The following is a 23,492-nucleotide window of genomic DNA, read 5'->3' as shown; positions in this document are numbered from 1 at the left end:
TCCCTCGCTGCAAATCCAATATCGCACTCGGCTGGAAATGCCGAAGTCCTGATTGGATTCGGTTATCACATTTCTTTTCCATCTCACTTTAAGTCCCCCTCACTCCTCGCCTGTCGTGAACCTTTTACAAGTCGCGCCTCGGATTTGAATTTATATCGACACAAATGAAACCCTCCCACCTTGTTTTTCTTTGTTTCAACCCTCTTAAGACGGGGGTTGAAAGGTGTTTATGCGTGGAAACTTAGGGGATTTTTGTTGTTTTGCATTTCTTCGTGCAAGAGAGTGAGAGGTGAAAGTGGGTTTTGTATATGGAACATTTGTCGTAAATGAAACACACTAAAACCCTCTTGCTTGATTATAGTGAAAAACCTCTTGAACTTAAATATTCATGAAATAGAAAGTATGTCGACAACGCGACAAAAATGTGGGATGTGGAGTTAAATAAAAGCCGTCAAACTCTTTACAAATTGAACTGACATAGGCCTGTGTTGTACTTTTTCTGAGACTTGCGCTGTATATAACATAGGCGGTTTTTCGAGACTTTTTAGTCGAAAACTAATAATTACAAAAATTTAATTTGAAAAACATTACAGGTAATTGCCAATTCTTACACATGTTTATTTGACTTAGAACAACACACTAACCGTTTAACCACAAAACGTGACTGTTAGAATGTGTTACGGTACAATGTACTATGTACACGGCCGCTAATAACAGATGTGGTCTGGGTTGAAGTGGAGTTGACCACGTGACCACAACCCCTCCTCCCCCCACCCCCCTCGCCACAACCGAGCTGACTTACCCCTAATTACTAGCTCTCACCTGTTAAACCTCCATTACACCGGGCTGGCTTTGCCTTACTTGGGGACGGGATTGCGACCACATCGTGGTCTAGAGAGGGTGTACTTTATAATATTGTATTTTAGATCAATTGTACCTATTTAGAATACAAAAATTAACGTTAAATATGGTTCGATCTTCGGTTTAGTGTTAATCTGTGAGTTGGACTGCGTTCTTGAATAATATAACAATTTGGAGAAAAATAATTCATCAACTTGGAAATTATAGCACTAACTTCACATTACCTCCTTTCTTTATTCTTGCGTGTTTTCGTGTCTTGATTTTTTAAGGTTTACTGAAAAGTTTATCGAATTATAAAAGAAATGCAAAAAAACAGTAAAATATTGTTTGGGGGGGATCGGAATTGGATTTTACATGATTTGCGTTTAATTGTACTTAATTTACGCCCGTAAGCCTTGGAGGGTTATGGAATGGTTGGAGGGTTAGGTCATGGGTTAACTGATAAAATAACCAAAGAGTTCACCTATGAAAACCTCCTAAACTTTGTGGGCTAAATAATAAACAAATTTGTATAAAAAGATAAATAATATATTTACCAAATTTATCCCAAACACTACGGTAAAATGGTGTAGGTAAATAAATATAGTTCAACATGTTTTAACAGGTCTACGTTTAATGTAATATGCATTTAAGTTCAACATAGTATTTAGAACCTAATTGATTTTGAGACCAATACAGATAGAAAGTTTTAATTGGATAGATCAAATTAAGTGCAGTTAGTTAGATGGGTATCTCGGGCGTCAAGTTGGCTCTGATAAACACTTTGACAAATCACTCGTTACCTTCTCTCACCTGCAAAACGTAAGTGGGTTACAACCCCCCCCCCCCCACTGGGCGTCTCTTTGGCCCCCCTAGACCGGGGAAGTCTTCATTTTTGTAGCGTCTTAGGTGTCTTTCTTTGCTATAAAACTTGGTCGTGGTTTAATTTTTATTAAATAATTGAAGCGGCACAACGGATTTTGTGCGAGCGAAAACAAATTTAAAATGTAATACGCAATGTATACAGAGTCCCATAGATGTCGGGTCCTTCAAAATTATCCAATAAAAACCAATTTGACTCAATAGAGCCCTATTAATCTCAAAGTAACTAACTCATAAGTAAGTAGAGAGATTAATTGTAAGAAAGGACCATGAGGTCCTAAGTTCGCCTCAATAAAGAAGGATTTTAATTTTTTTTTTCAAAGTAACGGAAACTTCATTTGTTTCACTATAATCCATTGTGAATTTTCCCCTAAAGTTACTATGCTTTCAATACAATTACCACCAAATGATACAAATCCTTTTAGTATATCAACTTTCTTCCAGATGGTGTTGTTAAATCAAATAATTGTACCCCTATAAACTACCCACTAACATCAACCCCAAATAATAATGTTTGTGTAATATAAAAGCTACCAAGTGATAATAATCCAAGTATATACATTTTTAGTTGCAGTTAGTCACTCGATTAGGTTATTGACTCTAAGTTGCAACAAACCAAGTGTATCAACCACCAAGTGCCAACAACCCGAATATAATGTCCCCAATTACAACAGTAGGTAGCAAATAAGTTACAACTCGACCAAATAACAATATAAAAGTTTCAAAACCCCCGTATATTCATTACAAAGAAATAACAACACGAGTATGAATGTTTCAACAAACCCAGTGTATTAACCACCAAGTACCAACAAGCCGAGTATATCGATGTCCCCAAGTAGCGAGTTTCGTTGTAATTGCACCGCGCTCTTGCTTTATTAATGAACATAAACGCTAATTGGGCAACATTAATTTGTTAATGGTCACCGTAAGTGGGCCATTACTTTTAATGATTGAACAACCTAATGGCTTAAGCATTCTCACGACTATTAGCCCTCGGCCTACAAAACCGCGCGCATTTTAGGGTTGTTAATTATTTAATGATGATAAACGCTTAAACGATTTCAGTTTTGTGTTGAGTTTCAGTAATTATTCTAAGTTTGAAAGTCGGTTTTGGCTTGATGTTTTTTTTATTTGTGTAAGTAGCATTGAATGCAGAGTTACTTGATTAACGTCAATGCACGGCTAAATGGTACCATTTAATTGAAATACGCAATCGGTAAACACCCCTAAATCTTCGACTTCACCAATAACCAATGAAAGGATTGCACTTGATTGATTTAGGGCGTTGCTGGTCTAGATGTTTGAGCGGGGGCTTACAAAGTATAGAAAGTATTGCAAAGTATCCCGCGAAACACCAATGGGTTTTGATAATGACATTACCTGTTGATACGGAGCCCAATCTTTTACCATCATGCGACTAAAGGATATATCTCTACGTGGAGACCTGTCTGTGTATTTGATATCCCCATCGACGAAAACTAATTCAATTCGAATACTAACGATATAACATTGTACTACCTCTTCAACTTTTATGCTATTCATGCATAAGCAAATAGTACCCCGAGTTGAGAGTTCAATGAATAATTGGTAAACAGACAACATAATACGATCGAAGTTTGTATACAACATCCACTCAGAACTCCAATTGTTCACGGATCCAAAACCGAAAGTACCCAACTGTAAATAAACTCGTCGACACAGTGGGACATGAGATGTGGTAGCAAGGGGGGGTCACACCCGAGGGGGGGGCCTGGGGAATCAATTTTGCCGTGTGTTATTTATGTTGGGCGGGACCGGGTTGGGGTGCCAATAAAGAAGGCACCGAGAGCTCCTCCAATATTTGTACGCCGTGTCTGAGGCAAAAATAATCCTCTCTCTCCAAACATCCAGTCAGCTGGAATTTGTAGACTGGTGTTTATTCTGCTTAGACTTCCCGCCAAATGCTGTAGTTGCGAGGAATCATGAGAGTGTTAACTGAAAATGAGATAATTGTGGCTTTTTGTAGATGGGAATTTTTGATACAACATTTAATTTGCCTGAGGTACTTGTATATTTTTATACGCGAATAACTCAGTAAAAGTAGTACAGTATTACATGTAAAATGCTTTGGCGATTAGCAAGATTTGAACCCTAACTCTATTTTGTTCGTGTTGTAATCACATACAAGTTAAGCTAGTATGACATATAGGCCAGCACCGTATGATGCAGGTATTAGCAGGTATCATGGGACACATAGTTGCGGCGTAATTATGAAGATCAGCTGATTGCCAATCAGCTGTGGTGATCAGTTTTGGCGGCAAATCCCCCCTCCCTTCCTCATCATCGTCGGCTTTGCGCGGATTATTCTGATTGGGGCCACTAATATGATAAAAATCTCCCGATGCGACTAAACCGAATTACACATTTTCTAATACCTTGCTTAATTGACGGCTTTAGCGGACGGCAACGAAATTAGAAAATAAAACGGGGTTTTATCTCGATCGTACCGTTAGAGTTTCGATACTGTAAATTCATTTGAAGGGAAATAGTGTTAGTTAAAACGATTGAATTCTACTGAATTATTATTAAGCATGACTTTTTTTACAAAGAACAATATAAAGAGAAATAACTCAAATGCTCATTCAGTACTTGCATAGCCTAAATAACACACAGAAAAACTACGTACGTAACCAGACTTGTACCTGGCAAAATGAGCAGTTTTGTCTGTCTATTTATTACGTTTACTCATTACGTCACTCATTACGTTCACGGTAATGTGTGTCAAACTACTGTACTTGCTAAATACAATCGGTGGGTTACCATAAACAGACATTTATGAAAACATTGGTATTGGTAGTAAAATATAAGTCGGATATCTACATAAGCCATGTTTACTTTTACTATACAAATCTGTTTAAAATGTGTACGTTACTACAAACAGCTGATCGAGGAAAAGGAGATCATTTTCTAGGAAATCACTGACAATTTAGATTCAAAAATCAATGTTCATAATGTAAATACATTTGTTACCCTTACTTTATATATCTCTCTTTCGGGATCTCACCCGACGCGAAACACTTTCAAAACTATATAAAATTAAACTAATATCGACACTATCCATGTGACCATGATACTACAATCACCGCAGGGGTGGAGGGAGGTAGAGTAATATCACATGTATATGATAACAGCTGCAGGCTCCATGGTAATGTACACTGCCTGCCAATAATCATGTAATATCCAACATGGCCAGTGTTAATGTGCATAGACAGAGGTCAATTATACACACAATGTACGGTTAATGGTTCATTTAGTTTTAATCAACTACGACGAGCCAGTGATTGCTTTCAAATTCAATTTATCATGGATTAAAGTTGGGTTTATTGATAGTGGTTGTTTCAATTTGAGGTATGAATCGCGATTTCAATGATTAGGGTTTCGGTTTAGCCATAGATTAGATATGAATGTTCATATTTTTAACTCAATTTGAAATATTGTACAGGTTTGAAATTCATGGATTCCACAATGTACACTATTTTATACATAGATTGTGGATACTAAAATTAACATTCAATTTACATAGTTCAGCTGTAGAATCTTTTTCTCTACTGTAGTAGATTCCTAAGTTCGCATAGAGTTTGTTACTTGTTACAGTATACATTTAACTTCCACTTCTAATACCTACATACTACTGTATGATATTTGACGGGGACCTAGAAGATGCAATTTCTTAAAATATGTAACAATTTTAATTTTAGTTTTGCACGATCTATGTGTTGGTGTGTAAGAAAAGAGTATATTACATGGACACCATCATCTACCCAAATTTAAGTATTTGTTCCAAACTGGCTATTACTGTACAAATATTTGTACTAATTTTCAGTGTATGGATAAGTAAAAGTAATGAGTTTAAGCTACATTTTACTACAAAAAAATAAATTAATCCATATGTTTAGCAAAGTTGAAACCCCCCAAAGCTGTTGTCAGTCTGTCGTGTTAACGCGATTACCGTTTCACATTTGCAGATCCACATCTCTCACCGTATAATCCGACATGTAGTTTTGCGCGGGGTATATTAATCCGCCATGTAGTTTTGCGCGGGGTATATTTAATCCGCCGCATTTCGTCATCTAGTTTTTATCCGAGTATTAAAACGGGTTTATCGGCGAAAGCCGGACGAAGCGCGGGGAATAATTCGCCATTGTGAACCAAACTGCACATAATTGGAAAATGGCGGTTAACCGATAATTATGTGGAACAAAGCGCGGGAAATAATAACTCGGGTTACATGTTGGTAACCGGCGTCCCGTGGCGAGAGTGTAATTGGAGTTTAACTGAGGTTTTAGCAAATACGGGTGTTTAATTTTAGTTTTTTTTTAAGTGATAATATTTTGTTTATCATCTAACAGTGTTTACTAGTTATTGGTTTATATGTTTTGGGGATTTAAGAACCTTTTGACGGATTTTTAACTTGCATGTATCGAAACCGATCTCTTAGCAATATCAACTTGAAAATAATAGTTAAAGTATGTATAAAAAATATGTCGAACTTAATTTTTTTATATAGCAAATCGAACTAATGTAGCTAACTTGGTGCGTACAAAAAATTAGAGAATGATGATTGTAGAATAGAGTGAGATTATCTGCTAAGCTTTACTGACTAAGACCACAGCTGTCTCTTTTGTATGAATAATTATTCAAACTCAAGCCCAATTATTGAGGACAGCTAAGTCCAGCGTTGAACCATCACAAGCAACTCAGAATCGAACCGGTGACCTCGTGCTTATCAGGCTAGCACTTTAACCACTCAAGCTAAACAGTAAAATGCATTCCCTAGCGTTAAACATGTGCATAATTTAAAATGTTTACTTCGTAATTAGCTATTCCATAAATTACAAAAAAGAACTTGATTGGATCAATTCAATCTGTCACACTCATCACAAACCCGAACTGGATCTCGAGCCAATAAAACACAAATAGACCTTGTCAACTCGACCTAATCCGTAGTCCCAGTGTGAAAAGCCCATCCAATCCCATTGCTCGAGGATAAAAGAGCAGAGGCCCGAGAACGCTGCCCTGGGGGACCGCGAGTGTGCATCTGCCGCGCAGCACCCCAGTCCAAATAAACACCCTAATTGCGCATTTCCACCCTTCGCGTCATCAACAGACATCTGGCCTCAGGCCGAGGGTTGATGAAACGGCCTGTTTGCATTTCATGAGAATAACAGGGGATTAATGTAGGGGAGTGATTAGATTTGGAGATTCGCTCGCACGAACGTTGAATGTTCCAATGTGGGGTTCGGTTGATGGACATAGGGTGGTACTATGGGGTGATGTGTTTGACTTTGTAATTGGTAAATTTGACATTGTTGCGTAATTATAACGTGGGATTACACCACGATCTGTTCAGTGGAATTCTTTCTAGTAATTTGCTATTGGATTTTTAAAAGTTGCACGTTTGTGATGGTACTAAACACTTTGCGGATGAACATTTTTGCCTCTTACATCGACTAGTAAGACATTATAAAAATTAATACGATTGAAAATTTTCGGGTTGAAATGAATCAAAATGTGCATTTTCCACTTTATAATAATTACTCAGTGTGAGGTCATTTCAGAATGTTTTTTCCAGTGATACATGTTAATTATTTAAAATATGTTAGCAAAAAAACTTATATTAATTTTGTAGTAATTTGCATCAAAAACTTTTTTTAGATTTTTTATTAAAAATTTTCACAATAAGCAACAACACAAAACATTCGTTGCAAAAATCTAACTTATACTAATTATTAAAATTTCACCATCGACTTGAGACGTAATTGTTCACATCTTACTATATTTCTCCTATAAAAAACCGATGCTTTATTTTATTTAAAGAACTATTTTCGTTCCTTTTACTTTATTTTCCTTTATAACACTAAGAACAACGGCTGTGGCTAAAATGCGTGAGTTTTTCGTACGAATTTCATCGAGTGGTGTTTCCTTACAGAGAATATTCCACCCCTGTTCCCCCGAGGCCAGTATAGTGTACACACGAGGGTGAGATCCACCCCGCTGTGGTTTAGTATTACAACAGTTTGCATTGACAAGGGTGCGATGCGACCAGTGGCCTCTCAACGATGAGACCAATCTAGCCGACTACTGTTTACAAACTGATTTCGTCTGAAACGTCTGTAGTTGTTTGAGTACTGTATTTTGTTTTAAATTTGTTGTGGTTGGATTTTAAGTTTTATTCATGGAAAAATCCAAAATGTAATTTTGGTCAAACGTGTTTTGTTAAAAAGTATTATTAATTGTTACCTCAGTGAAAATACAGTTTGGATTCAAAACCATGAGTAGCGTTCTGTAAGGATTGAACTTTATTTTGTTAGGGACGCGGGTAAGCTAAATAAATTGAATTAGATCGAGGGGAATCGAACGAAGTGAAGAATTCTTGATATAATCAGGCAAAGTATAATCACATGGCCATTTTTACTTGACAATTTGTTTATATGTAGTTGATGTTGGGGTGATACTTAAACGTTAAAAGGCGCTTTACACCATTATTCATTTACAAGTCTTTGGTTAATATAGTTTGTTGAACAAATGTTGTAAACAATAATCAAGTTATAATTCGAGTTAATTGTAAATAGTTATAAATAAAATAAAAACCAACTTGAATGTAAAAAATAGTTTTTTAAGACTGAAAAAAAACTTTAAAACGGCGTGGAGGTTGAAAATGTATTATCATAATATTTAAATACCTATTAGTAGGCCAAAGTACAGTTTATTTTGAAACCACCCTAACGTCAAGGTATTTTATATTTACATTTATGACCGAATATTCAAAATATTCAATACTATAAAACATTGATACTCCCGAATACCTAAAGAGGTAACAGCATTTTTCCATTCCACCATGTAACGTCAAACCGAAGAGAAGGGGTGACATTTACCCCCCACCACCCCCCCCCCTTACCTACATCACATATCACCGACACCACTTAGCTTCGTGGGAAAGTTCAGCATTCCTTGCTATACCAACCATCGGTTTGCGGTGCTGTTATTTGCAACGTAATAAGTATTGAACGCTTACACCCAACGGTGGTAAGTGATTATACTAACCTTCTTAATTTGGATCTCGTTTATACGGACTTCGCTTAATCCGGCTAGCAGCATTTATAAACATTTCATATCGCTAACTATTGGTTGTTGTGGTACTTTATTTTGCTCGCGGAAAATGAATATGCAATATATCAATTTTAGGTTATAGTAAACCCCGTTACTACGGACTTTACAATCTGGATAGCTATTTGACATAGTCTACACATATAATATTGCTAGTAAATGCGCCGGTGTGAGCCACACCAGCTACTGTACATTTATTTTAGTACGTAACTACTGTTTTTTTTATTCATAGTACGTTCTTTAATCTATTTCATGTTTAAGGTATATGGTGTACCCAAATGGTCCCGGAATAGCATAATTTTTGTGAATATTATCATTATTCCCCTTTAATCCGGTATTTCATTAATCCGTACGACTTGGAACCTCGGTTGGGTCGGATTATGAAGGGATTCAATAATTGTAACGCTGTAAATAGTTCAGGTTAACTTATAAACAATTATAAGAGTTTTAAAGGGTTAATCCGTATACAACTTCCAACTTATTAAAACTGCTTATATTGATTTTGAAATGTTTTTATGGACGGATGAAATTTAATACCTGGTGATAAAATAATACTGTACTTATATTTTTCGAGAGACAATGGGTTTGCTTCGAATTAAGTAAATCCAACGTTTCTAGCTTACAGCAGATAAGATTCATGTTTAAATTACTAAACTGTTAACATAATGGTATGATTATGAACTTACCATCAACCACAAACATTCTGACCATACCACAACTACTGTAGCCAACGACCATGTTGCAAATACCACAAATACACCTCGACCTCACCACAAATACACTAGACCATATGATAAATACGTTACGACTAAAACACAAATACAATCATTACCACGAATGGTGCATTATGTCAGTAAATATTATATTCGACGACTAGACAAAACAGTTATTTAAAGGCGCGATGTGGTAACAGTTGTAATGGAACTGGTTTAATGTGGTTGGACAATTTCGGTTCAATTATTATAACAAATTGGTTTCGGTCAGTGCATCTTTAGGACTGATTGAAACAGAATTAAATTACATCGATGTGGTTTCCGTTTCGTGATTTAGAAATAACTGGAGACAACGTGTTTAATTTTATTGACTTAAATAATAATTTTGTGAAGTAGGTCAGCTTTAAGTAGGTCTTGGAGTATCCATATTGCAGGATATAATTATTTCAGTTAAATGTTTGAGTAATATTGTAACCGAAATTTAAATAGGGATTTATTTTGCAGTTTTTCGCGTGTATACTTGTAACGTTTCAATTTCAATGTTATACCTTGATGTTTACAGGATCAATAATTACATATTAATTAATATTTGTAATTGCCTCCAATTCAGTAATCATACGTATAAACTGAAACTAAATTATGTGTTTTTCTGTTGCAGACTGAAATTGCAAAGAGACTGAATGCTATCATAGCACAAATCCTTCCCTTCCTTTCCCAAGAGGTGAGTGGAAATAATAGTTGTATAAGGTTATTAATTTTTGAACCATTGGACAAAATAGCTTATAATTTCACAAAATGTTTTTTTAACCTAAAATTTTTGGATGAATTCTTTTTGGTACTTTGGAGTTGGTAGTTTACACAGTGACACTTTATTTTAAAATTACATCTTTAACATGTTTTATTTCTTAATAATATCTTAAACCAATTAATCGTAATCAATTTTTGTTTTAACCAATTACACCTGGCAACATGTACATACATGTACATGCTATCAGTTGCTGCTTTAACCAGTTCTCGTTGCAATGAGTTGTTAATTGCACCCAGTATTTTGTTGTAACTAGTTCCTGTTTTTAAATAGCTCCTCCTCGTCATAAAGAGTTCCTCGTCATAACCAGTTCCTTGTTGTAACCAGTTCCTCGTTGTAACCAGTTCCTCGTCGTAACCAGTTCCTCGTCATAACCAGTCCCTCGGCATAACCAGTTCCTCGTCATAACTAGCTCCTCGTCTTAACCAGTTCCTCGTCATAACCAGTTCCTCGTCGTAACCAGTTCCTCGTCGTAACCAGTTCCTCGTCGTAACCAGTTCCTCGTCGTAACCAGTTCCTCGTTGTAACCAGTTTCTCGTTGTAACCAGTCCCTCGTCGTAACCAGTTCCTCGTTAACTACTTCCTTGTTGTAACCAGTTCCTCGTTGTAACCAGTTCCTCGTCATAACTAGCTCCTCGTCATAACCAGTTCCTCGTTGTAACCAGTTACTCGTTGTAACCAGTTCATCGTCATAACCAGTTCCTCGATATAACCAGTTCCTCGTTGTAACCAGTTCCTTGTTGTTCCAGCACCAACAGCAGGTCGCTACTGCTGTGGAGCGTGCTAAGCAGGTTACCATGACCGAACTGAACGCCATCATTGGGGTGAGTTGCTATTTTATTTGTAATTATTAAAAATAAACTATATTCCGTGTTTTAGTAAGGTCTTCAATTAATTATACTACTCTTTTTTATAATATCAGTTTAATTAAGTTAGTTAAGTCTTGAATACATTAACTAATAATTTTCAATCTACACCCTAGTACTGCAACGAGCTTTGTTTCGCCAGATAACGTGTTAAGTTAAGTTATAACGAGAAGCCATAGTAGTAATAATTTAATTTACAAAGTATTATATGAAGTATGAAAATGAATTAAGTAGCGTACAGAATATAAATATTATTTTATACACATTGACAGCTAGTTAATTTTTAACTATATTACACCAAATTAACAATAACGTCAATATTTTAGTAAAAACAATTACTTAAACTATCGTCGTTCTTGCAAAACAACATCACACTGTTTCTATTCCCGTATCACAAACTCTATTATAGTGTGTTAGTGGTGGTGTGGGAAATGCGGCTTGTAGTTGTGTAGTTGGCAGCAGTGGAGGTGTAAGCCGTGTATTAGGTTGGCACCCCTGAACACGATGCTGGGCTCCTAATTACATGTGCTCGTTACATGTATAACACGCAGCCGGCCTCGAGTGGGTGGCAGCACTGGAGGAACAGTTTGTCTTTCACCGTTGATTATTCATGAATCTGTTACGGAACTGTTGGAATGTTTACGTCTACGGATAGAGCAATTATTGGAGACGGTTGCACGATCATTTTTAAAATGTGGTATAAAATAAAAAAAAAACTTAAATAAAGATTATTTTATAGACTATTAATTACATTTATTTTCCCATATGGTATGATGCGTTTTTTATCTGAGTATTTAGTTCGTTGTAAATTTTGAGATAAATTATAAATGCTTAAATAATCTATCTCGTAAAAAAAATGTTATGGTTGGACAACTTTGATGTTTAAATGTTTAATTCGTGTACGGGTTGTGAGTAGTTAATTAGTCCTATTATGGATACTTGAAGGAATGTTTTTTAGACTTATAGAAATGTAGAAAATATGTTGATGGAATAAATTAATTTACACCAGTGATTTTTATAAATTTAAGGTTGAAAATTGGCAGTAGGCCTATAATAGAAAAAATTTGCTGATATTATGTAAAAAAAACTGTTGTACTCATAAGTCAAAATAATGTCAATGATATGTTATTTTGTCACTTAATTCTAACATCAATACATCTTGTCCTATTATTTACCCAATATAAAATTATCAAGCTAATCCGAGACAACCGACTTTTAGTGGGGTTGGGAATAGAATTAAAAACTTGATATTCAAGCATCAGTATAAATAAATAATTTAATTATCTAATTACATTCCGCCCCACAAAAATAACAGCATTCTGATGGATAAAAAAAAACAACAAACACAACAGCGATGATAATAAAATTAAGAATATTAAATTCTATAATTGTTAGTTTCCGTTGCGATAAATGCACTTAAAACAATGATAAATATTAAACCATTTTATCAAAACAACCTAATATACTTTAAATGTGAAACAAATTTTAGTTGACACCATTTCATTACCGCAAAGCCCAAGGGTTAAGACGGAGAGAATCGGGAAACCCGTTTAAAGACTCAATAAACGTTTAAAACCAAATAAAGGTCTGGCAAGATTGTATGAGGGCGAGGAGGGTTGGAATGTTGTAATTAAAGCTGATAGCGCCGGAGTCAGCACTTTGCTGTCGGAATTAGGTTAAAACATCCACCCGGTCACAAATTGGCAAGGAGCCCCCTCCCCCCACCCCCTGGGTCTGCTCCGTGTTAACACTATAATTACCCCCCCCCCCTCCAACATAACCCCCTCAGTGTAGACATCCCACATTACACTCACTACAAGAGTACAAGTGTTAACACACACCTGTAAGTTGAGGGTTGTGTTGTGGTGTGGCTGTTTTGAGAATTTCTAGTCGGGGTGAAATTTTAAAATTTGAAAAAAATGCTGGGTAAGGTACGACAGGGTAATTCTTTTGTCTTTGAGATTTGGAGTTTATGTGTATTTTTACTCGGGTGTGTATTGTTTGGTTTAGAAATTTTCGATCAATATTTTTTCATCAAAGACATTAACCGGGTCGGTAAAAAAATAAAATCTTTTTTTGTGAACGTGAAAATGTTTTAGAAATTATGTTCATGAAAATATTTAGTTTTCACAGTGGGGTTTGATAGTTTTATCTTCATTGAGATTAGGGTTAATGTTAATTTTTAATATAATTTTTGTAGCATTGAAATTTATTAGTTGCCTTTAAAAATCCTTGAAATCGCTTGCAGAGAATTTATAAAATAAAAATGTATACTGTTTTGTTAGTGGTTGCAAAGCCTAGCCTACTAATGTAAAATATTATTTCAAGTTCGAATCTTGATATACCTAGGAATATACTTTCTAAGTTAATTCTTTTCGAAGTTTATTCCTTCAAACGTGCAATGATTATCTGCGTCCAATAAAATAAAGCAGTACAGTCATACTATCACCTAGTACAGTACTAAATCCGTTTTACAACACACTTCATCTTTACGTTACTGTTTGGCAACTCAAAACAGAACAGAGGAGGCGGCAAGCGGTCAACGCCAATCCGTGGGCAAGCCTAGATGTCTCTGTGTAGGTTAGGTACATAAACAGTAAACAGTGTTTGCGGAGAAATACCTTCGCTTCGGTCAACAAGAAACTATTGACAGCTGTTTGCGTAAGATAAGTTTTCAGTCGTGCGCCGTTGGAGAACTGTTGAAACCGATTATTGTCAGCATTGGCTATTGACCTCGAGAGTTTATATTGGCTATGCAGTATCGTTGTGATTTATCTTTCTAGTACAGTATAAATAATGAACGAGTATAGATAGTAAATGTAGGGATTGTTTTGTTTACACCACAGTGAAATGTTTACACTTCAAAGAATGTCGGTGAAACCTTTACTTTTTCATAGATATTTGGCATTTTGTATGACTTAGAAGCTGGGAAAAGAATTTTGGAAAAAGGAGAATGGCGTTCGCTCTTTCCTGAAATTGTTTGCACAAAAAATCCACACCGGTTTAAAATTGCTAATGATGTTGTCGATGAGTTCCTCAATTACATTTTAATTAAATTTCCTCATTTAAATTCAATCAAACTACCAATGAAACTAATATAACCTCCTACCCTGGCCTACCTAAACCAAGATCAGCAAGTTGTGCAATACCCAAACTCGTGGAAGGCAGGACTTAGTCTGAGATTGCGGAAGATCCGAAGGAAGTTGTTAATCTGGCGAGCAGGCGGCGTTCTTATTGGGTTAGACGGGAGTTAATTTGGGCGCCTGCAGCCCCGGAAATTGGAAATTACGCGGACGTTAAGTCTTAGTGACTTACAACCCTGCGTGACACCCTACAGTTCGGACCCCAGCTAGGGGATGTAGGGGAGGCTAATAGCTTCTTCATTTCGGGGCCATCTTTACTAAGTAATGAGCCCTGTGAATTCGTGTCATTAATTTTAGGCCACGATGTTTTCCAAGGGTTGAACTTAAAATATTCTGCACGTTTGTATGGCAGGGTTAAAAAAGTATGGTTTTGATAAAATGATGAATAATTGCTATTTATTTCAAGTCCCAAGGTGAAAATATGATGTTAGAACTGAATTTGATTTAATAGTTTTTTGTTTTCTTATGTCGTATTTTTTAAGTTTTAAAGCATATTCACAAAAACAAACTGAAAAAAAACTATTTTACTTTTGTTGAATATCTTTGTTTTGAGTTAAACATTATAAGCATATGAGAACAAAAAAAAATTACTCCGGATACCGGAATTAAACTTTTCATTTTATTGCAATATCTGAAAATGGTTTGATGTGACAATAGTAGCTTTATAAATGTATTGTTTTATTTTGTTTAAACAAAGTTGAAATATAATTGGTTTAAGTTAAGGGCTACATGTTTGTTCACTATTCCAGATCAATAAAACTCCCCTCGTACACACAGTATATAGTATTGTCGCCAACTATGTTTTCAACGCCGCAATGTTGGTAATGACAGCACCGCAGCAGGGTTGCCAACGTTTTGTCACATGTTTATTCAGACCACGAAACACATCGGCTGACTACGTGCCATGCAAGTCGCGCTCAACAGAAAATATCACCTTTGCAATATTGTGTGGCGATCCGTGCTCGGAAACCGAATCACTTTTTATCCACTGTTTATTTTTCGTCTTTACGTGTTCGGCGCAATTCTCCGTCTCGTTTTTATCGGAATGCCACTGGACCGTTTGTTTGGGTTGTTAGCAAACTGTGCGTGCTCGGAATATCATCGGGTAAAGGGTTGGGCCGTTTGAACATATTGGGGTACCATAAAAATTAAGTGGTTTTAAGAGTTTTAATTGTAAAAAATGATCATTGTTGGTCTTTACTATAGGCTAGTACCACGAATTTCCGTTCCCATGTTAAAGTCGCAGTAATTCCATAACGTTATGTTCCATTATCCTTACAACACTTTTATTACAAATTTTGGGTCTTTTTCAAAAAAGGGTTGCCACTATTTAAACTGTAGAATAACCACTGTTTAGGTTAGGTTAGCTTAGTTTATAGCTTTAAAGTAGTTTGTTTTCTGTGTTTACGCACACTTTTTTGTTTACTAAACTGAAATAACCACAAAAACTCAAAAATCGCAAATCCTAAACTGTGGTTATTCTACTGTTTAAATAGTGGCGGCCTTCTTCTGAAAAACACCCCAAATTGCATCTGCTTTAGAGGACTGATTTAAACAAATGAATGTCCAAATTGGAAAATGTATTTTAATAATCAGGAACTTTTACTTTTTATTAGATTAAACAACTTTCCTATGGAGCAAAAGCCACACTACTAGACCCTACAGCATACATATTGTATTTACCATTATCAGAGTAAAAGGATATCTCAAGTTAAAGATAAACCACTTTTAAAAGCTTCCAAACACAAAGTTGTTTGCTTCAAAATAATTTAGCCACAATAATCCGCATGAATAATAAATTCCCAAGCTTCCCCCGACTTTATAAACTTTGACGTTACTTTCAAGGGAGAATCAGCGTGTTTAATCAAGGTGCTCCTTTGAAGCGGGAATTATTTGAAACATTTTTAATAACGCGGCGCGATGAGTTAAGTTGGAGCCAGATTTGTTTATGCTCAAGCTCCGTGAAAACTCTGATAATGATTCTACTCATTGACACAACTTTGCCCCTTTCGGTGGAAATCTGCTTTGCTTTCTCTTTATTTCATGTCAATGTTTTTATTTGCTGGGGTTCGTCTTTGGCCAGACTGTAGATTTTTAAAATGATTCAGAATTTTCTCCACATTTCGGGGGCTGATGTTGATGATATTTAGTTGTACGGGGCTGGGGAAGTGGTATGTATGCATTAAATTTACTTTTTACAAATTTCCCATTATTATGGGCCAGATAAAAAAGTGTTTTAAGCATATTCTTGTCCGGTTTGTGAATGTAATTCCAAGATTCAAATATAATATAAATTGACCAAAAACTATTTAATTTTGAAAAATTGCTTATCCTCTAGTCTTACAAAAAGTAAAGTAGACACTGAAACATTTGTCTTGAAATAAAAGGATAATATTTAGTCATAGGCAGTTTTCAATTCAATCGGAAGTGTAACAATTCAAAGCAAGCTTCATACAACATAAGAAGTTTACCAGCAAAATCCAAACTCAATTGTCTTATATATAATTCTAAGATATAAATTAATTTTCGATTAATCAAAAATACACCACCATCGATTAAATATTTTGTTCAATAAACCTGTAGTACAATATCCTTTGTCAAAGTAGCAACAAAACAGTACAGTGCAATTCGTTAGTTTACAGAGGAAGACCCGAGTTTGTAACCACCCCCCTTCCCCCCCCCCCTACGTTGACGCCAACCTACTAACTTGGTGTAATTTACTAATTGGCTTAAAGGTGGGTTAATTGTGTCGGGGCGACGGAAATTGGAAATTAACCCTTGCAGGATCCACTGATTGGGTATATACTGTAGGGCGAGGGGAGGGTGGGTCGCCTCTAGCTTAGGTTGTGTGTGTAAGATCTTAACACTTCTGAATTAAAAACTTTTGGGTCTGGGGTTTTTTCACTTTAGCGATTTTAACACGTATTGTATTCTTACACATTCTATTAAAACTAAATATATACAATTAAATAAAAATCCTAGTTGTTAGTTAAATAACCGACAATTCTGTGGTTACATACACAATTTTTTTCATTAGTTTTGTATGTACTCAATTTAAGTTTAATGTAAGGGATTATCATCTCTTATTTTCTCTATAATTTTTCACCCTGACATTGCAAATAACTTTACCGTGCACTCTATTTTTGTGGAATTGTTAAATAATTTAGCTTTGCTGCTAAAATAAATTTTACCGAGACGGTCATTTCAGGATTTATGTTACCACTTTAAACTAGTTTCCACAACAGAAAAGTTATTAATTTACCTTATTTTTTTATTTCAAACTCTTGTCTGCGATAAAATAATTTACATTTAATGTTAAAACGGATTTAATTGTACAATTATAAAAACTACAAATCGCGTATCTTAAAATTTATGTCGGACAGTAAAGTACCTTTTACAACGACGTTTTTATTTAGTTACAAAGTACGTTTATGATATAGATAAGATAAAGTTATGCACCTATTTTTAACTATTGTTATTTTATTATCTTAAACATATTATATAAGTAGTATATATTTAACACGTATCAGGTACACAGTAGAGTGTCATAGTATTAAGTGGGCCTATATTATTTTCTAATTTTGTTATTCCTCTTTTTGTTTTCACTTTGTTTTGTTTTGTTGTTTTGTTATTTTAACGCAACTTTCTCTCTTTTGTTCACAGCAGCAACGCCCTGACCTCCCCCGTCTGTTGGTAAGTGCGGATAAATGTTTTGGAATTGTTCACTTCTAAATTTTAGCTCTGCTTTTGTCAAAATTTTTCGCTTGGACGAGGGTGCGTCAGTTCAGTGTTTTTGTCTTTGTTAGTTTTGATGCACTTTTGTGTTGTTTTCAATCTCTTTTTTAGTATTTTTCTGTGTTTTCTTACATTTGTAAACGCTTTATTCGAAGGGCCCAATAGTTGTTATGTTTAGTGTAAGGAAGGTTTGTATAGTGTTTATTCATCGTTATTTGTGTTTCCATTTTGTATAGTATTCATAAGATAATGTTGGTATGTTGCAAATTGATTGAGGTTAAACATGTAAATTTCATGACACGATTGAGGTCTAAGCGATAATGCCGCAACCCCTTGGTCTAGCCTGAAGTAATGTGAAAAACAATTCCGGGCTCTTGGCTTGCGTCCTAGGACAAAAAATCCATAGCAAACAAACAACACTCTTATTTCCAGAACAAATTAAACTCGTGTTAAGGTTGATATTTTTTTGCTTGATTAACTAATTATTTATATCACTTTTTGCCCTTTCCATAAAACTTGAAAACACCTCCGGTAAATAGGCTATGTTCAACCACTAAAGGAAAACATTAAGCCCTAGAAAATTAACTATTCCACATTTCAACACATGTCCAGAAACATTTAAACTCATTAGTGTTCTGTTCCAACTCAACTTTGTTGTAACCCGCTAAAAGCCGCCTTTCCGTCCCGGAGTTCCGGCCGATTGAATATCAGACAATACAGGGGGGGGGGGTCGGGGGGGTCGCGGGGGGGGGGGCTTTTCACACAGAGTGGCGATGCTAGAAATTGAATTGTGAAATCGGAGGGCGCCGACAACGGCGAAATGAAGCGCAAAAACGAGGCGGAAGAAAAGGAACCCCTCGATTATTCAACCCCAAACTCCATTCGATGTGTTTTCGCTCACAAAATGCCTCGAGCCGTACATTCTTCGCACACTGCCTTACACAGACTAATTAGCAATGGATTGAGCTCAGGGGCTTTTTTGAAATGAAATCAGGTGATTAGCATTTTCAATATCCTTCTCCCCCAAGATCAATTAGCTTCCAAACGCCGAGATTTGCATAGGATATTGACTTTATCTCGATCCTTTCAAATTAAATTTTCTCGAACGTGAATTTTATTGAATTGAGAGTTTTGTTGGTTGGTTTAGTGGATATAATGTCTATGTGTATAATTTTCCATGTATTTATTGCAGATTAGTTTTGACTATAGCAGAATATTATTGGCGATATGAACACTAATTTGAGGTATTCTGTACATTACATTCTTATGTTGAAGTTAGAGAGATTTTACAATAAAAACAATTTGATGTGGATGAGCCACTGACTGTACTCTGAATACCTTCTTGTATAACGCAGTTTTCTCTAAACACGTTAAACACAAATGACCAATGTAATTGCTATTTTAAACACAATAATTAATGAACTCAATATTTAAACTTAACCTTGCCAATTTTGACATCGGCTCACCCTATATTCGTTATAATTTTACCAAATGTATGTTTCAAAATAATTGAAATTCAAACAAATAATTTTAAACATCATATTCATACCATCACACCTACCCTTACCGTTTTTTACACCCCCGGAGGTGATGACTCCAGGGTGGTGTTACATGTTTGTTTTTGACTTGTCACATCTCGTTGCCCCCCACAAGTTCACCCTTCAAATATCCCATGCCACGTGGATGTCTCCCTGTTTGTGGGGGCTGTTCTCAGGTCTGAAGCTGCTTCAATATTTACACCCTCCCCTCCCCCTGGCCAATGAATACAAGGGTGCCCTGGCGCTCCGTGTGTAGCGTCTGTCGATCCCCTTTTATATTTCGCTGGGAAACTCTTGAATTGCTTATTTCCTCAGACTCAGGGGAAGACATTTTGCCGAAAGAGTGCAAGTGTGAAATATTGACGTAGGAAACTGTGGGCGATGTTCTGTGTATCCGAAATATAGCAGGATATTTTCAACGGTGTATCCATGTTCGGCGTGTAATCAAGTTAAAACGGTTTAATCTTTCGATATCTAAGAATATGCAAAATAGAGTATTTCATTTTTAATTACTGGTAGCTGGTTTTCTACGCCATTTACAATTTTTACAGTTTTTTTAGGGAACGGCCCAAACCCTGGAATCTGGATATAGAATCGTACTCGCTTGGAATCGAACCAGAAACCTTTAGACGTAAAGGCGAGCGCTACAACAACACGGCTACCCAAACAGATATTTGATTAGGTTGAGACGTCTAAAAATGGATTCTTTCGTTACTTGTTTAACCAACAGAATGTGTTGCTGCAAATACAGTACATCTACTTAGAGCCGAACTTGTTTTACCATCAAGGAGACAAATTAATTAGGGACCTTATTTGCACACTTTCTAAAGTCAACCCAAGGTCTAATGAAAGGATATCTACAAACGATGCCCTCACGTTTAGAATCAAATCTCGAGAAGTACTCAAACTACGATTTGACCAAATAAACCTCATATTACAAATTTACTAGCCCAAATTTCATAGTCAAATTGAGTCTTCTTGGTTGGAAATTACCACCCCAACGATACCATCAGGCAAAAGTAGTAAACATCGCATCAGCCAAGTACTTCACAAGGCGTGCACATTTGCGTTACGTTTATAGTCCATAACCGTCGGTTTATCGGGGAAACGTGATGGTCTGTCACGCGGAGGGATACAGCGTGAAAATGAGCGTGACGCGGAAGAAAGTAGTTCGGAGGGTGGGGCGAAGTGATAGAATGTAGGGTATCTGGGTATGGTGAGTGTATTGGGATAGGGATGAGTTCAAGGAAAAGTATGTAATTCCAAGGGATAGAGGATCTAATGAGTAATTTAGTTCAAGATTTGGGTTGTGAGGATACAGTATTGTGCAACAACTTTGAATATTACGTACTCACCCAGTCTCATATTAAAGTTTAAGTACCAGATCCTCTAGTATATTGTTTTCCCCGATACTAGTTAATCCTTGATCATTGGACTTTCAACTTAAATGGTTTTTTAGAAATAGGTAAAGTCGGTAACGAAGCCATGAGGTGTATTCATATTTGTCAACTTATACTTCATTGACATTCTGGTACGTGTTTTCGAATATTGTTCTTCTGGAAATTGCCGCGTTGTTTCCAAAGATGGCGCCCAATGATTTGGCTGGATTGCTCAACGCATCCGAAACGCTGGCTACTTTCTTTCACAATTCAACAACAATAAACTTCGCAATTCGAACCTATACTTTGACCACAGGCTTATCCAGATTACGTTCAAGTTTACTTTAAAATTAGCTAACTTCGACGTGGTAAGGGGATGTCCACTATAATAGGCAAAGGACCCTGTTTCAATACTCATAATTTTCCTGCAAACACATTAATCTCTATCAGTTCCCTGGTTTTGCAACATTGTTGCTGACCCGTGTGTCGTTTTACAGCAACAGATGCACGCCCAGCAGTTGCCCCATGCCGGGCACGCACCACCACTGCCCATGATGCCTCACCCCGGCTTGCCCGGCCCGCCTAGCACTGCCGCCTCCCTGCTGGGCCTCAGCGGTGCCCTGTCCGCCCCCGGGGCCCACCCCCTCTCCATGCTGGCCAAACCTGACCTGCACACCAGGGAGGAGGTCAAGTCTAACAGCGGTGAGTCACATAACAAATTTATCTTACTTGCATTTTGGTTAAGGAAGGGTTTTAGCTGATTAATGTTAAATGTATTAGGGGTATATAACAGAAAAGAGGGTACAAGGCCGGTCAAGTGTTTAAGAGTTTGTTTTTACTCAACAAACTTATTAATTTTTTTTCTTTAGAGGACGGTGTTAATTCTGGTGTTACTATGGGAACTGTGCTGGTAGCTCAGGTTTCAATGTGGTAATCACTAGTTTTAGCCCGGGGGTTCGGAACCCTCTTTTTTGGCTAGGGGTAGGTTATTAATCGGCCTATTGACCTATTGTAGCACAGTTTACCTAGGCTGTACTGCTGTACATTCTTATCTCTAGGGGCAAGCTATAGGTCTGTGAGATAAGAATTTATACTCTGTCAGAAAACGTATATCATCGACAACTGTATTTTTACTTTTAATTCAAAAATGAAATGTAAGTATTTTTTTTTACATGACACTCTTATTAGATTCTCACCATTTATATGTTTTGCCCATCACCGGACATGTTACACGTTACAACGCTACGCGAGTGTAGAGTACGTTATAAACGTTAACGTTATATCGCGTTTATGTGCGGCTGTAGCCGGTGACGTCATAAACTTACCGGAAGCTGCAGTAGATGTACGACCCCTGCAACTCGTTCATGACGACCATAAACGGAAATAATTGCTAGCTTGAGGGCTAACTTTATTCGATACGGACCCTACATATAACTATCTGGAGTAGCCATTCAACATTTACGAACTGTTGGCCTTTTCTATAGTTTATATTGGCAGAAGTAAAATATTATTACTCTAAGGTATTATTGGTTGAGCTACGTAAATAAAATATCGCTCATAAGGTTGTGGAAATATTGAGATTATATGTATGTATGAGGAATCTCATTAGGACCTATGTGAAAGGACATAGGCCTAAGGACATTGGCACAAGTAAATAAAGCTATTCTGCGAATCAAATTTTGATGGATGAACTTTTTATTAAAATATATTAATTAATGTTTAAATTTTTTTGTAGAACTTAGAAAAATCTTTGTTGAAGAACGAAAAAGTATTTTGGGTGTTTATAAAATGTTGTATAAAAATGGAAAACTGTAAATGGATAAAAGCTTGTTTGGATGTAAGCATAGTTAGGCCTATTACATTTAAACCTGGCCAAAACACTAAATTCCTTAAAAAACAATTGTTGGAGAAACCCTCTGAATTTGACCGTCAATATTTTGGTAGCAACTTTATATTGAAACCACAAGGTACCGGTTTTCAAAGACATGACACACACACTAAAGCATGAAAAAATACCAAAATGAACCACTTGGAACACAATTGTCTCATAACATACAACGGTGAAGGCGTAGCGTAAACACAGGTAATTGATGTTAATTTAAACGGACGACCACCGAAGTGGACTAGAGTCAACCTAGGGTCAGATACTGGCCGTGGTCGCCGTAAGAGGGTGGGGGGAGTTACAGAGTGGGAGGGGGGAGCTAGAAGCTAGTGAGTGGAGGGGGAGGGGGTTCCCCAAGTTCCGGCCACTTTGCGGTAGCCGTGACTCTATATCTGCCATTAGCCCTGTTAACTATCCACTGTGTCGAGCCGGGGCGGTTTCCACCCCTCACGGTTACATTTTAGTTAATTGCGTCGCTCTCGCCCCCTTATTGTTGCATGTTACTTTGCTTTTCACAATGGGCCTCTGGCGGGTGATACCGTGGTCGAGGTGCTTTAGAATAT

General features: G+C 36.5%; 1 protein-coding gene across 4 annotated transcripts in view; it reads left to right on the top strand.

The window, feature by feature from the left end:
- The window catches only part of LOC129002560 (transducin-like enhancer protein 4), a 125,171-nt gene that overhangs the window by 53,219 nt on the left and 48,460 nt on the right, over positions 1-23,492 (top strand). For 2 of the 4 annotated variants that reach the window (XM_054430453.1, XM_054430449.1), the window contains exons 5-8: positions 10,240-10,302; positions 11,136-11,210; positions 18,059-18,088; positions 21,545-21,749. In XM_054430453.1, coding sequence (XP_054286428.1) covers positions 10,240-10,302; positions 11,136-11,210; positions 18,059-18,088; positions 21,545-21,749 — 373 coding nt within the window. The remainder of the gene's footprint in view (positions 1-10,239; positions 10,303-11,135; positions 11,211-18,058; positions 18,089-21,544; positions 21,750-23,492) is intronic. The other 2 variants (XM_054430450.1, XM_054430451.1) reach the window with 2 other exon arrangements.

Source organism: Macrosteles quadrilineatus, unplaced genomic scaffold (genome assembly GCF_028750875.1).
Source record: "Macrosteles quadrilineatus isolate MER2022 unplaced genomic scaffold, UCM_ALF_1.0 Scaffold_9__3_contigs__length_116548681, whole genome shotgun sequence".
In the NCBI taxonomy this organism is placed as follows: Eukaryota; Metazoa; Arthropoda; class Insecta; order Hemiptera; family Cicadellidae; genus Macrosteles; species Macrosteles quadrilineatus.
Note: the sequence above shows the minus strand (reverse complement) of the source record. Positions and strands in the feature narration are given on the sequence as shown.